At 40.0% G+C, this 14,652-nt stretch overlaps 1 protein-coding gene across 1 annotated transcript; it reads right to left on the bottom strand.

Annotated features, from left to right (window-relative positions):
* Positions 1-1,791: 1,791 nt before the first annotated feature.
* Positions 1,792-6,617, bottom strand: LOC311176870 (olfactory receptor 2T27-like; the record flags this gene model as incomplete). The annotated part of the gene is made up of 2 exons (XM_084242509.1): positions 1,792-2,200; positions 5,695-6,617. 2 exons carry the CDS (start codon positions 6,615-6,617, stop codon positions 1,792-1,794), a joined length of 1,332 nt encoding a protein of 443 aa, XP_084098635.1.
* Between the last annotated feature and the right edge of the window lie 8,035 nt (positions 6,618-14,652).

The following is a 14,652-nucleotide window of genomic DNA, read 5'->3' as shown; positions in this document are numbered from 1 at the left end:
CAGAGTTTCAGGTACATAGAATCAGAGCTGGACCACACTGGTCAACAGGGATGGTCACCGGGGCCAGAACCGCCATCCACCAGCCCGGCGCCCTGACAAGGGAGCCGCCAAAGAGCCCAAAAACAGAAAATGAAGAGCAAGAGCAACACACAGCCAGCAAAGGGCCTGTGGGCTACAGCCGATCAACAGGAAGGATGGGCAGCACTGGCCAGTAGTGAGGTCACTACTGTCCCAGAGGCAGTGTCAGAGACACCCAGTGTCCACAGTTCTCCGTGAGAGCTTGGACGACGCCAACGACAAACAGCTCATTGACACACCAGCCCCGCCAGGGCCTCTGGTGCTCCCTTCAGGCCTTGGAACACAGGCCCGAGGCCCCGTCTCTGCAAAGGTCTTCGGCTTCTCTTCCCTCCTCTGAGGTCCCTGCTGGATTCTTCTCTTTCTCCTCTGCAGCTTCTGGTCCTCCTTTCCTCAGCCTAGAACCATCACACTACAGCCCCCGCCAACTCTGCTTCTCTCCTCTCTCAGGGGGCACCACCCACAAGTCTGATTGGACCATTTTTCGATCCTGTGGCTACTGGACCATTTTGCACCAGTCAGTTCACAGCTCACACCTGACTGGCCCACCCCACAAGCCAGGAAATACCCACAAAAGGGTGATTGCTGGGCCCTGAGGAGCCACGGCCAGGACTGGCTTGTGCTGGAGCAGCAGGAGGAGAGACCAGCCCCACTGCTGTGCTCCTGCCACTGAGGTGGGAATCAATGACACCATCACTACACGGAGACTGACTAAGATTCCAGGGATGCATGAATGGACAGGGGACGGGGTGTGTGTGTGTGTGTGTGTGTGTGTGTGCACGTTTGTGCGCACGCGTGTAGGTAGAACGATGGCAATATAGTGGAAAACCTTCAAACATTTTATTAAAAAAGCTGAGTGTCATCATATGTGACAGCACGGGTGAGCCTGGAAAGAAAAATGCCAAGGAAATGGGTAAGCAGGAGAAGACAAATACCCATGAGTTCATTTAAAGGAAATTGACAAAGAAAACAAAAGTAGACAGAGAGAAAATGGGGGGTGACCAGATGGAAGTGGGGGTTGAAGAGTGTGAAACAGATGAGGTCAAGAGGCTACATCCTAACAGTTAAGTCTGCATGGGTGGGATGGTGACTGCACTGTGGTCGTTTCAACATGTAGTTGAGTGTCTACATGTCACATCCTTAAGTCATTCGATATTTTGTGTCAGTTTATTGCTCGAAGAGTTTAGGTCTGGAAAATAAACATTCCAGACACAGAACAATGTACACCAACACATATAATAGAGCAACAGTTTCACTCTAAATTTCCAAGCCAGGTTTGAGACAAAGCATCGTTTGGGGAAATGTCTATAAATCTAGAAAGAATAAATACTTCGAATATCCATCACTGTGACGATACATCTACACGCAAAGTACAGGCAACTGCTTACAGGCATCACGGTTCATGTTTCTGAACACACGCATTTTGAAAATACAATAAATAAGACAATTACAAAGAAGAAATATATTGTAACTGCCAAAGAGTAATGAAGATTCCAATATATGTCATCATTGACTACAGAAGGTAGACATGATAAATGTTTTTAAATGATATTACATTTTATTCAGTACACAATTACATGATTTTGTCCTCAATTTCTCAACATAATTGTCTTCTACAGCTCAATGTAAATGAGTATAAATACATCTTCGAGTCACATTGAAAGCAAATGGCAACGCTATTATGGGTTTACAGTAGACACAGCAAACTCCAGTTGCTCACACTCTGAAAACCTTCCTAAAAGCTCTAGTGACGTCCTTGTTCTGCAGGCTGTAGATGAGGGGGTTGAGCATGGGTGTTATGATGGTGTAGATCACAGAGACCACTTCTTCTTGCTCGGGGGAGTGGTAGGACTTTGGGACAATATACTTGGTAATAGCAGCCCCATAGAAGAGCAACACCACAGTCATGTGAGAAGAGTAAGTAGCCAAGGTTTTCCTGAGTCCCTGGCCTGATGCAAGACCCAGAACAGTGAACAGTATCCTTCCATAGGAGCCCAGAATGGCTGAGATAGGAAGGATGAAAAAAATTACAGCACTGACATAAATGCCCTTTTCATACTGTGAAGTTTCAGCACAGACCACTTTCAGGAGCGCTGGGATCTCACAGAAGAAATGATGGATTTCCCTGGAGGCACAGAAGGGGAGTGTCAGTGTATAGACCACATGGATCAAGGCATTCACCAGAGCACACAGGCAGGTCACAAGCACGAGGAGCACACAGACCCTGGGGCGCATGAGGATGGGGTAGCGCAAAGGCTGGCATGAAAAATGACACAGCAAAGTGAAACTAGCAAGAGTTAAACAACAACTATGAAAAGAATATTTAATATGCCGGGGCAGGGGTGGGGGTGAGGATGTGAAGCAGGAACTTACAAAAGTATCCCATCATGCTTACATTAGACTTCTCAGCAGAAACCGACTGGCAAGGGGAAAATGGGATGATGTATTCAAACTACTCAATGATTAAAAACTTACAGCCAGGAATATTATACCCTGCAATACTCTCTTTCAGATACATGGGAGAAATAAATACCTCTAAGATAAACAAAAGCTGAAGGAATTTGCAAACAACGGAGTTCCCCTACAAGCAATGTTTCAGGGAGCACGAATATCTAAATCTATGTGATGAAAATACACAAAAACTAAGTAAGGATACAAACGGCAAGAATCAGAAAACCAAACATAAAATGGCAGTAGCAAATGCTCACATACCAACAATCACACTACATGGAGAGACAGAACATGCCAATCAAAAGTTACAGCACAGAAGTTTGGATCAGGAAAAAAAATCTGTTTTCTCCAGTAGATCAATCTGTGCTCCAAAGATAAATATAGATTGAAACAGAATGATTAGAAAACAACCATAGAAGAAAAAGGGACCCAAAAGAAGGCAGTGACAGTTGTAAAAAGTGATCAAAAGATGGGGTGGACATTATGTAATAATCAAAGAATCAATATATAAGGACAACATAAAACACATCTAAATCTCTATGGATGGACACCAAAGAAGGAGTACTGAAGCATATAAGTCAGCTGTTAACAAACTTCAAAACAGAAATTGGTCACAACACAACAGAGGTAGGGGAATTCCACACCCCACTTACAGTAGTGAACAGATAAATCAGACAAAAAACATCAGCAAGGAAATAGTAGCCTAACGTAAGTAATTAGACCAGATGAGCCTATTAGACATATATAGCATCAAAAAAAATCTGAGCATACCTCCTTCAAATGTGCACGTGGAACCTTCCCCAGGACAGAACACATATTGAATCACAAAATAAATGTCAATGAAGTCATGAAGCTTGAAATCATATCAATTGAAATCACACCTTTGATCACAATAGTATCAAACTGTGTGGAGATTCCTCCACCTGCTAAAGATGGAGCTTCCATATGATCCAGCAATTCCACTCCTAGGTATTTACCCAAAGGACACAGAATCATTAACTCCAAAGGGCACCTGCACCCCTGTATTTATAGCAGCACTATTTACAATAGCTAAGCTATGGAAACAACCCAAATGCCCAAAAATAGATGACTGGATGAAGAAGATGTGGTATATATACACAATGGGATATTACTCAGCAATCAAAACAGATAAACACATGCAGTTTCAGCAACATGGATGGAGCTGGAAGGGATCATGCCCAGCGAAATAAGCCAGAAAGAAAAAGAAAAATACTATTTGACACTTAGGTTTTGCCATAATGTGGCTATTGTAAATAGTGCTGCAATGATCATAGAAGTGTATACAGCCCTTCAAATTAGTGTTTGTGTATTCCTTGAGTAGATACCTGAGAATGCAAGTGTGGTGCACTTATGGTGTATGTGTTTTTAATGACTGGAGCAACCTCCATACTTTTTCCATGGGGACTGAGTCAGTCTTCATTCCCACCTACAGTGTATGTAAATTAGGACTGCCACTATTGTGTTGAACAGCAGAGGTGACATGGCCATCCTTGTCATGTACCAGGTCTTACAGGAAAAACTTTTAGTGTCATACCATTGAGTATGGTGCTAACTGTGCATTTGAATACATGGCCCTTATTATAGTGAGGTTGTTCTTTCTATCCCCTTTGTACTAAGAGTTTTTATCATAAAAGTTGTTGGATCTTGCCAAATGCCTCCGCGTCTGATGAAATGATCACATGTATTTTTGTCTTTCCTTTTGTCGATATCTGCTGTTCATTAGAGTAATAGCAAGATATTTCCATTTCATTGTGTTAATATCTCACTGCATCTTATTTATAAGTTAATCTTTAACATAGCTATGTATGTTTAGGAAAATATGGCTTATATAGGTTTGGTACAATCTGAGCTCCAAGCACCAACAGGGCATACTAGGATGACTGTTCTGCAGAGAAGGGGGAGAGCACTAAAATGAAAAAAAAAAAAAAGAAAGAAATATCAAGTGCTGGCAAAAAAAAAAAAATGTGTAGGAAAGGTGACACCCCTGCACTGTTGCTGGAAATGCATAGAAACACTAATGGAGTTCCCACTAAAACTAAAGCTACCATATGACCCAGCAACTCCACTTCTGCATATTTATCCAAAGGAAAAGAAAACACTGATTCTCCTATATTTATCACACCAGCACACACAATGGGAACAAACTAAGGGTCCAACGATAGATGGGTGGACAACAGAGGAGGGGGGTGTGTCTGTCTGTGTGTGTGTGGGTGTGTGTATAATGGAAAACCCTCAAACAATTTTTGACAAGATGGAAGGTCGTCATATGTGAAAAGATGGAAGGTCATCCATATGGATGGATGTGTAGGGAATAATGCCAAGGAAAATAAGCCAAACCGAAAAACACAAATACCCTATCAGTTTACTCACATAGAAATCTGAAAGCAAATGAGACACAGAAAAAGAAAGACAGTCACAGGAGGAGTGGGTGTGGGGTTGTGGTAAGAAACATGAGGGGTCAGGAGGCAACATCCTAAAAGTTAACTTGCTCTGATGCACTGTAATCACTTCACAAGAGATATGAATGTACATCATTAAGTTGTATTCCTGAAATACAAATAATACTTTGTAATTTATTACTTAAACCAGAAATTCAACAACATTAAATACTGTACATTAACACATATCATGTAGAAATAAATTTTCACTCCAAAGTTCTGGGTCAATTTTTACAGCAAGCATTGTTTTGGGAAATATCTTAAAGCTAAGAACAATTAAGTACTTAAATTAAGTACTTTAAAACACACATTATAATCACTTACAATGACAGATTTTAAATACATGTAGTCCTTATGCAGACATTTGCTTAAGGGCATCACAGTTCCTCTTTCTAAAGATGTGCATTTTGAAAATACAGTAAATATGATAATCACTTATGAAAAGTATTTTATCTATTAAATGAATTTTCTAATACCTGGAGTATTTCTGACTGCAATAGTTTACATGATAAATGTAAACGAATAACATGGTATATTTCATCATTAGGTACACAGCTATATGTTTTTGTCCTCTATTTTTCAACATATCTATTTTCTACAGTTAAATGTAAATGAATGTATAAATACATTTCTGTTCTATTCAATTTCAAAGTAAATGGCAACATATTATGGGTTTACATTAGATACAAGAAAACTCCACGTTTCTCACACTCTGAAAACCTTCCTAAACGCTCTAGTGACATCCTTGTTCCGCAGGCTGTAGATGAGGGGGTTGAGCATGGGTGTTATGATGGTGTAGAACACAGAGACCACTTCTTCCTGCTCGGGGGAGTGGTAGGACTTTGGCAGAAGGTACTTAGTGATGGCAGCCCCATAGAAGAGCAACACCACAATCATGTGAGAAGAGCACGTAGCCAAGGTTTTCCTGAGTCCCTGGCCTGATCCCATGCCCAGAACAGTAGACAGTATCCTTCCATAGGAGCACAGAATGGCTGAGAAGGGAGGTAGGAGAAAAATTACAGGACTCACATAAATACCCTTTTCGTATTGGGAAGTGTCAGCACAGACCACTTTCAGGAGTGCTGGGATCTCACAGAAGAAATGATGGATTTCCCTGGAAGCACAGAAGGGGAGTGTCAGAGTATAGACCACATGGATCAAGGCGTTCAGCAGAGAACACAGCCAGCTCACAAGCACCAGGAGCACACAGACCCTGGGGCGCATGAGGATGGGGTAGCGCAGAGGCTGGCAGATGGCCACGTAGCGGTCATAAGCCATGACCGCCAGCAGCAGGCACTCTGCACCAACAAGGGCATAGAAGAGGAACATCTGGAAGCCACACCCAACGAAGGAGATGCGGTGGTCCCCAGACAGAAAGACCAGGGCCATTTTGGGGACAAACGTGCAGCTATAGAGGAGATCCATGAGGGACAGCTGGCTGAGCAGAAAGTACATGGGGGTGTGGAGAACAGGGTCAGCCCAGATGAGAATGATTATTATGGTGTTGCCCAACAGGGCCACCAGGAGATCCAGCACAGTGAGTGTGAACAGGACCCAGGGCAAGCGGGAGCCGTGGAACAGATCCAAGAGGACGAAATCACTGCCTGAGGTCTGATTGCTCAGCCATGCCATGCTCGTGCTCCTATTTGGCAATTTGTGAATTTTTCTCCAAAAACATATTCTTCACAGTCTATAATAAAATTTACCAAATAAAATCATACACTGATTTCTGATAGCTCAAATCCATTTATTTCCAAACTTATCATCTTGTTCTTTCCGGAAAATAATACATGTGTCTTTCACTAACTGTCTTAGAGACCTCACAAGACTCTTCCACACACAAAACAGGTCCTGTGTGCTATTTTTGGATCAGCTGTTTAGTCCTCTGTCTTATCCATCATATGGAGCATGTACCGACAAAGGGGATGAGACTCCAGGGTCAGAATAAAGGCAAACAATTATCTATTACTTCTTTTCCACGAGGACTTCAAATTAAATCTAGATATGTCACATGTTAGAAAAAGGAAATATTTTTTTCTCTGAAGATTCATTTTACAAACATGTAATTAAATAGGACTTTTCCGTGAAGCTGCACAGTTTTATTGAGTCTTACAGATCTCGTCAAAAAGCAACAGGCCTGGGGAGGAGAATATGGAAGACTAAAGCATGCAGACCTGGACACAGTGACCCTGGAGAGGAAGGAGGCCCAATGATCAGCAGTTGGCACAAAGACATGCCTGGTGGGAGCAGACAGCTTGGGAAATGCGCTTCTGCGCAGGAAGCAAAGTAGACTCACTGCCCTACAGATGGGGGAGCAGCAGCAACGAAAGGATAGAAGATCCCCAGGGATTTCCGTTCCCCTTTATTTTCTTTCCTTCATATCTTACTCCAACATGAACTTAAAGCAACTTCTGAAGTGACCAGGACAGGAGAAAGCAGTGTCCTGGGGCCAATTTTGGGCTTCAATTCTGTGCTGAATGAAAATATTCAGGTTGCAATGCTGACTAACTACTTTTTCTCCTAGAAAGATGTAAAATAAAGAACTTTCATGTATTGTAAGTTATAATGAGAACACAAAAAATCTTAACATTAAAAGAACATCATTGTATTAATCAGTGCTGAAAGCAGCTATTACAAGTGGAGTCAGTGCTGTTCAAAAACATCCAAAGCCCCTTGTGAGGTGCCACGTAACTGAATATACAAAACTCTAGCACTCAGGACAGTAATGACACCTGCTGTCCCTGCCCACATACGCAGCGCCCACAGAGAGATGAAATGGAGGTCAGTGAGACCTGGCGTGCAATCATGTGGACTGTGTGGGGGAATCTACACATGAACAATCCACAATCCCCACGCTGAATTTGGTAGATTTAATATTATTATACATACAGCAGCACGTATTTCATTGAAATAAATAAAGGTACGCATGGCATTTTAAAAATAAAATATCTTTTAGAACATCAAATATACCAGACAAAGTGGGGGGTGTTCCAAGGTCCTTCATTACCACACCATATACAAAATTCACCTCTTTCCTCAACCTTTAAATTCCCAGGGAAATGAACAGCATACAGTGAGAATTAAAAGAGAAACGTATAGTCTGCCAACCCACAAAGACATTCATGGAGCCTGAAATTTTCCTTATTTCAAAGAACACAGGGCAGTCACTAGCTTCTCAGCTTCCAGAGAGAGCTAAGGAATGATTCCATTTGATAAATTAATTTTGTACTGATGTATTAAAATGAACTTTATAAGGAACTTAACATGCCGCTTTTTCTAAATACACTTCATTGGCCTCCAAAATAACCAATAAATTATTTCCAAAAGAGGTTCCTGACAGTTCATGCAATGTTTGTATTTTGATGTTTACTTAAATTATGCTCCACATTAAAAAAAAACATACACATGTAGATATAGATGCATCTATATATGTGTGCTTGTGTACAGAGTCCCATGAAATACTACCAATGAGAAAAATTAACTGGGAGTCCACTCAATTACATCTGAAAATGATCTCTTTTAATTCAGGATATGCCTAGCAATGAAACCAACACGTAGCTTCTGTTAAGAGAAAATCACCGGGTAAGCACATATAATTCTATGCAATTACAACATGTTCAGTCCCATGAGTTTTTAAAATGTCTTTCAGGTAAGACTATGAACTTGGAGAGAGACAGCTGGTATTACACATTATGTGTCTTTCTTACATAAAATTGGCCACTCCCTGAAACCTGGAGATAGCAAATTGTGCCATTTGACAATAAAATGAAACAGATTAACAACTCTTCAATCAGAAATTGCCTTCTTATACAATATTAACAAATAATGGTTTTAATTACACTAAACTGCTTATTTTGAGGACATAAAATGTGAATATTTGTTAGATGTGTAAATAATTTTAATAGATAGGATTTTCGAGATTTTCCATGAAGGATAGGCATTATATATTAATCAGCTTGGAAGGGGAACACACCTCTTCACACATTTCCAGAGAAAAACACTCCTACTTACTCACAAGAACAAAATCAATGCTGCTCATGAACTGTTGTTGATACATTTCAAACTTCTTCCAGGATCAGAATCACAAAGCCTGCCCAAACGAGAGGATAAACACCTTGAAGCCAATGCTTCAAAAGTCCAGGGTCAATGTGTTGTTGCACACTCAGCCATCAGATATACCGTCTCCAACTTCACTCGGTCCCTGAGGCAAATGTGTAGCAATTATCGTACGGTCCTTCATGACCCTGAAGTATTGGTTATGGCTACCTCATAACTGTTCAGCCTCTCCCTCGGGGAATACATTTTCCAAAAATGATGTGTGCTCAAAAAATTGAACAAATATCAATTTTAAAACAAACACACATAAACTTGTTGCTATTTCAAAAAGTAAACTATAAAAAATTTTACACTTTTTAACTTGTTATTCTGTAAAAAATACTATTATAGATTTTTGGCCATTCACACAAGCTGAGGTGGAAATGCTGCAAGGTGAAGGTGGGCCAACTGAAAGGGAAAAGCCCTGAGACTGCAGTCTTTGCAAGGAAGGTGCGTGGCTGGTGGGGGGAACCTCATTCATTTGGACAGGGTCCAGGAGCCACACCAGGTCCTCAAGATGAAGAGGGATGAAAGGTTCCCTCCTGCCTGTGTGAAATAGCACAGAGCGTTCTCTTTGAAGCAAAGGCAAACACTTTGGGAGAAACACTCAGGTGAAGACTTTCACCTGAGCCTTAGCCCAGATGACAGAAGGATGTTTCCCCAACAACAACTCAGTACACTTTGCTCATTCACCTGAGGAATGGGAAGACTACGACACACTTTTGAAGGTCACACTTGGAGACACAACGCCTATGAATGCCTAAGATTATAGGCATTATATGCCTAAGATTATACCTAAGATTATAGGCTCAACTCCACACACATACCACATCACTATAGCTACAGAACTCTAGTATTATAATAGTGTATCATACAAAAAATGTGGAAGATACAATATATATATAAGGAGGAGTTCTTATAGAAACATGCAGACACATGTGTGGGCACTATATGTGTTTGAATGTGGGGGAACCAAGAACTATGGAAACTTTAAACTCAGCTCAACTTCATGCAGATTACACAAAATATCACAATCAAGGCCTTAGCTCAGTCTCTATTACCCACAACATCATCTCTCTCATTTAACAGAATATTACAAAGGTGGCCATAGCATTAGAAGCAGAGCCAGAGAGCATACAGATTTCAACTATCACAGAAGGAATTAAAGCAACTATGAATAATATGCTCATGAAACAATTAGATGAATTATACAATGAAAATGTTATCTTTGCAAGTGAACATGGAAATTGTAAGAAAGAACAAACATGAAGTCCACACTTGAAAAAATGCTTCAATTTAAAAATATAATACAAATAAAAAGCCTTAGATGGAAACACAGTCAACTCATAAACTGAGAAAAAAATCCACCAGCTTGAACTTATATCATACAAGATTTCACAAAGAGCAAAAAATAAATAAAAATTGGGAAAATCATAACAACCAAGAAGCATGGCATGACTTCAAATGTATAGCACATGCACCACTGCAATTTCACAATGAGAAAGAATAAATGAAAATGAATAAATACTTGGGGAAAAAAAGCCAAGATGTCCTGAAATAAACACCAAAACACAGTCGAGAAAGCTCTAAGGACTCATAGGAGGAAACATAGCAAAACATTGCAATCTAAGAATATAATGTTCAAAAAAACATTGAAAGACAATGAAGATAATGTCTTCAAAGGAACTAAGCAAGTATATAGCCTCAGTACAGTGACAAGGAAAAGACATACAGGTTTCTAATTAAAAACCATGCAGGGTCTTCACTGGAGGCTTAGGAGTTAAGTCTCCAGGCTAACACCACTACAGCCTGAGTCCTATCCCCAGCCAGGGAGCTAACCCACATATGGCACAGCAGATCGCTTTTGTTTTGCCAGCTGCTACCCTTAGCAATGTATTTCAGGAAATCTGCCATCTCTGCTCCCCAATCTCTCGCTAGTGAAACAACTAAACAAACAAACAAACAAACCATGCAGTAAGAAAGCAGTGAGGTGAAATATTTAAAATGGTAAAATTATTAACTAATCAGTTTCTCTAGAACTTTATATGCTTCATTATCAATCATAATTATGGGAAAAGGTAAAACATGCAGACAAACAAGGGGTATGAAACAGATCTGAGTTTGCTACAAATAGTCTGCATTTACACATGAAGTGCTCTATTATGTTTTTAATAATAACGTATATAGGGCCTCCCTGGTGGCACAAGAGGTTAAGCGTCAGCACTATGAAGCAATCCTCAGCTGCAGCAGGAGTTTGATCCCAGACCAGGGAGGTGACCCACATGTGCAGCACAACTTTCCTATCATGCCCACTGTTCTACTCAGCAGTGTATTTCAACCTGTTGTGCTCCCCACTCTGTCTCTGGTGAATCCTCTCAGCCCACGCACCTCTGGCCTCTACCCCAGTTTTTGTATGCATAAATCAATAAATAGTTTTAAATAAAATAATAATAATAATGTATGTAGCTTAGGACAATTTAGTTTCCTATTAATTGGAGTAAAATTACATACAATTTCTAAGGCACCATTAGAAAAATATATAAAGTTCAATATACTTGTTAAGGAGGAGATTATAAAAATGAATCCATACACCAAATTCATTGCACCTGACATATAAATAACACAAATATTAACTGATGGTTAGGGAAAATAACACAGAATATAACAGTAGAGAACTGCAATGTTGCACATTCAACAAAGGATAGAAAATCCAGAAAGAAAATCACAAAGAAAACATTACACATAGACTACATTACACAAGACAGCCAATCAAATATTGAGTAGACACATTCTTCCCACTTACACAAGAACATTCCCCATTGCTGATTACATATCAGCCCAGAAGACATTTCATAGAAAATATGTAAAGACAAATATATTCACACATCTTTCCCCCAAAAAAATATGAACTAGAAATCAATTACTAGATCAATACTTAAAATTCACAAATATGTGGGCCTCCCGGTGGCGCAGCGGTTGAGCGCTGGGTTGCGAAGCTGCCCGCAGCCTCTGCGGCGCCAGTTCGATCCCCGCTACTCCCTGGCCAGCGGAGGAGGGTCCCACATGGCGCGCAGACCTCTCCTGCCGCCCGCTGCTCCCCTCAGCAGTGTCCTTCGGTCCTTCTGCCTGCTCTGCTCCCCGCTCTTGCTCTGGTGAATTCTCTCACCCTCCCGCGCTTCTGACTGCATACAGTGCTTATATAAATAAATAATAAATCTTTTAAAAAAAAACAAAACAGTATAGAGGTTGCTCAAGTTTTTAAAAACATATATACCACAAGACCCCACAATTGCATTCCTAGGTATCTACCCATGGAATACAAAAATATAAAAACATTTGAAAGGCTATATGCACTCCTATGAAAACTGCAGCATTATTTACAATAACCACATTATGGCAAAACCTAAGTGTTAAATGACAGAGGAGTGGATTAAAAGATGCACTGTATATAAACAATAGAATATTATACATCTATAAAAAAAGATAAACTCGTACCATTTGCGACAACACGAATGTGACTGGAGGGGATGATTCTAAGTGAAATAAGTCAAAAGGAAAAAGACAAATGCCGGATGAATTCATACATGTGCAATATAGAGAAACAAAACAAAGGAACTGATAGTATATCCCAATAAAGGGTTGGGATGTATCTATTAAGTTTTAATTTTTTATAAAAATGAACTTCTTTAGATTTGGTCAAAATACATTTTTAATTGAGTACAGTAGCTTTACAGTCTTGTTCATGATGTTTTGGGTAGTATAGCATCTCTCTCTTCAGGTATAAACAGCATAGTAAGTTTTTACATAGCAAAGTAGTTTCAAGCTTTTCTAAGATTTATAATAATTTAAATTTTGAGAATTTTATTGAGAGAAAATGCTATTGCAATCTATGAAGCTTCAAGAACAAGAGAAAATTTTAAAATAGAAATCTTTCAAGTTGAATCTTCCAAGCTGACACAAACTACATTGTATACATTGACATTTTATTAAATTTTACAGTGAAAAAATAGAGGATCCAAATAGACCTTTTTCCAAGGAAGGCATAAAGATGGCCAACAGCTGCATGAAAAGATGCTTGTATCCCAAATATCAGGGAATGTAAATCGAAACCACAAGCTGCCCCATCAGACCTGTTAGAAAAACTGTGTAGCCCCTCATCTGTGACTTCACCTTCCGTGCAGTGGCATGGAAATATACTGAGAATATCATATCCACTATCATTATAGTAATAGTATGATCTTTCCATTTTATTGTGTTGTTTAACCTCTTAATTCATCTTATTTATAATATTTATTTATTATAAATTTATTATAAATTATAAATTTATTATAAATTTATTATAAATTATTAAATCTTATTTATAATATTTAATATAGCTATATATGTTTAGGGAAAATATGGTTTACATACGTTACTTACAATCTGAGTTCTAGGTGTCAACAGGGCATACTAGGATGTCTCTCCTGCAGAGAAGGGGGAGAGCACTAAAATGAAAAAACAAGAGACACATCTAGTGCTGGCACAAAAAAATGTGGAGAAAAGGGGACACCCCTGCACTGTGGTTGGAAATGTGTATAACCACTAATGGAGGTCCCACAAAAATTAAAATAAGCTGCCATATGACACAGCAATTGCACTCCTCGTTATTTATCCAAAGAAAAAGAAAACACTGATTCAGAAGTATATGTTCACCTATGCTCATCACACCTCACACACAATGGGAATATACTAAGGTTCAAATGATGGATGGGTGGATACTAGAAATAGGGTGTGTGTCTGTGTGTGTGTGTTTGTATAACGGAAAACCCTCAAACAATTTTTAAAAGATGAAAGACAACATGGATGGACGTGTAGGGAATAATACCGGGGAAAATAAGCCAAACATAAAAAGACAAACAACCTATGAGTTCACTCACATAGAAATCTAAAGGCAAATAAGACACAGTGAAAGAAAGATGGTCACAGGGGGGAGTGATCCTGGGGTTGTGGTGAGATGCGTGAGGGCTCAGGAGGCTACACCCTAACAGTAAACTTGCTGTGATTCAGTGATCACTTGACAAGAATATGAATGTACATCACTAGGGTGTATTCCTGAAATACAAATAATACTTCATGTCATTTATTACTCAATATAAAAATTGCAAAACATTGTATATTAACACACATAATACACATAATGTAGAAATAAATTTTTGCTCAAAAATTCCAGGTCAGGTTATTAGAGGAAGCATTGTTTTGGGAAATGTCTTAAAATTTGGAAGAGTTAAGTACTTTAAAACACACATTGTAGGGCCTCCCCGGTGGCGCAGCAGTTGAGCGCTGGGTTGAGAAGCTGCCCGCGGCCTCTGAGGGCCGGTTCGATCCCCGGCTGCTCCCCGGCCACCGGAGGAGGGTCCCACATGGCGCGCAGACCTCTCCTGCCGCCCGCTGCTCCCCTCAGCAGTGTCCTTCGGTGCTTCTGCCTGCTCTGCTCCCTGCTCTGGCTCTGGGGAATTCTCTCACCCTCCCGCGCTTCTGACTGTACCCAGTGCAGAAGGAAGGAAGGAAGGAAGGAAGGAAGGAAGGAAGGAAG

The sequence above is a fragment of the Talpa europaea genome (assembly GCF_964194135.1).
Source record: "Talpa europaea genome assembly, chromosome: 9".
In the NCBI taxonomy this organism is placed as follows: domain Eukaryota; kingdom Metazoa; phylum Chordata; class Mammalia; order Eulipotyphla; family Talpidae; genus Talpa; species Talpa europaea.
This window is presented reverse-complemented; position numbering and strand designations above follow the sequence as displayed.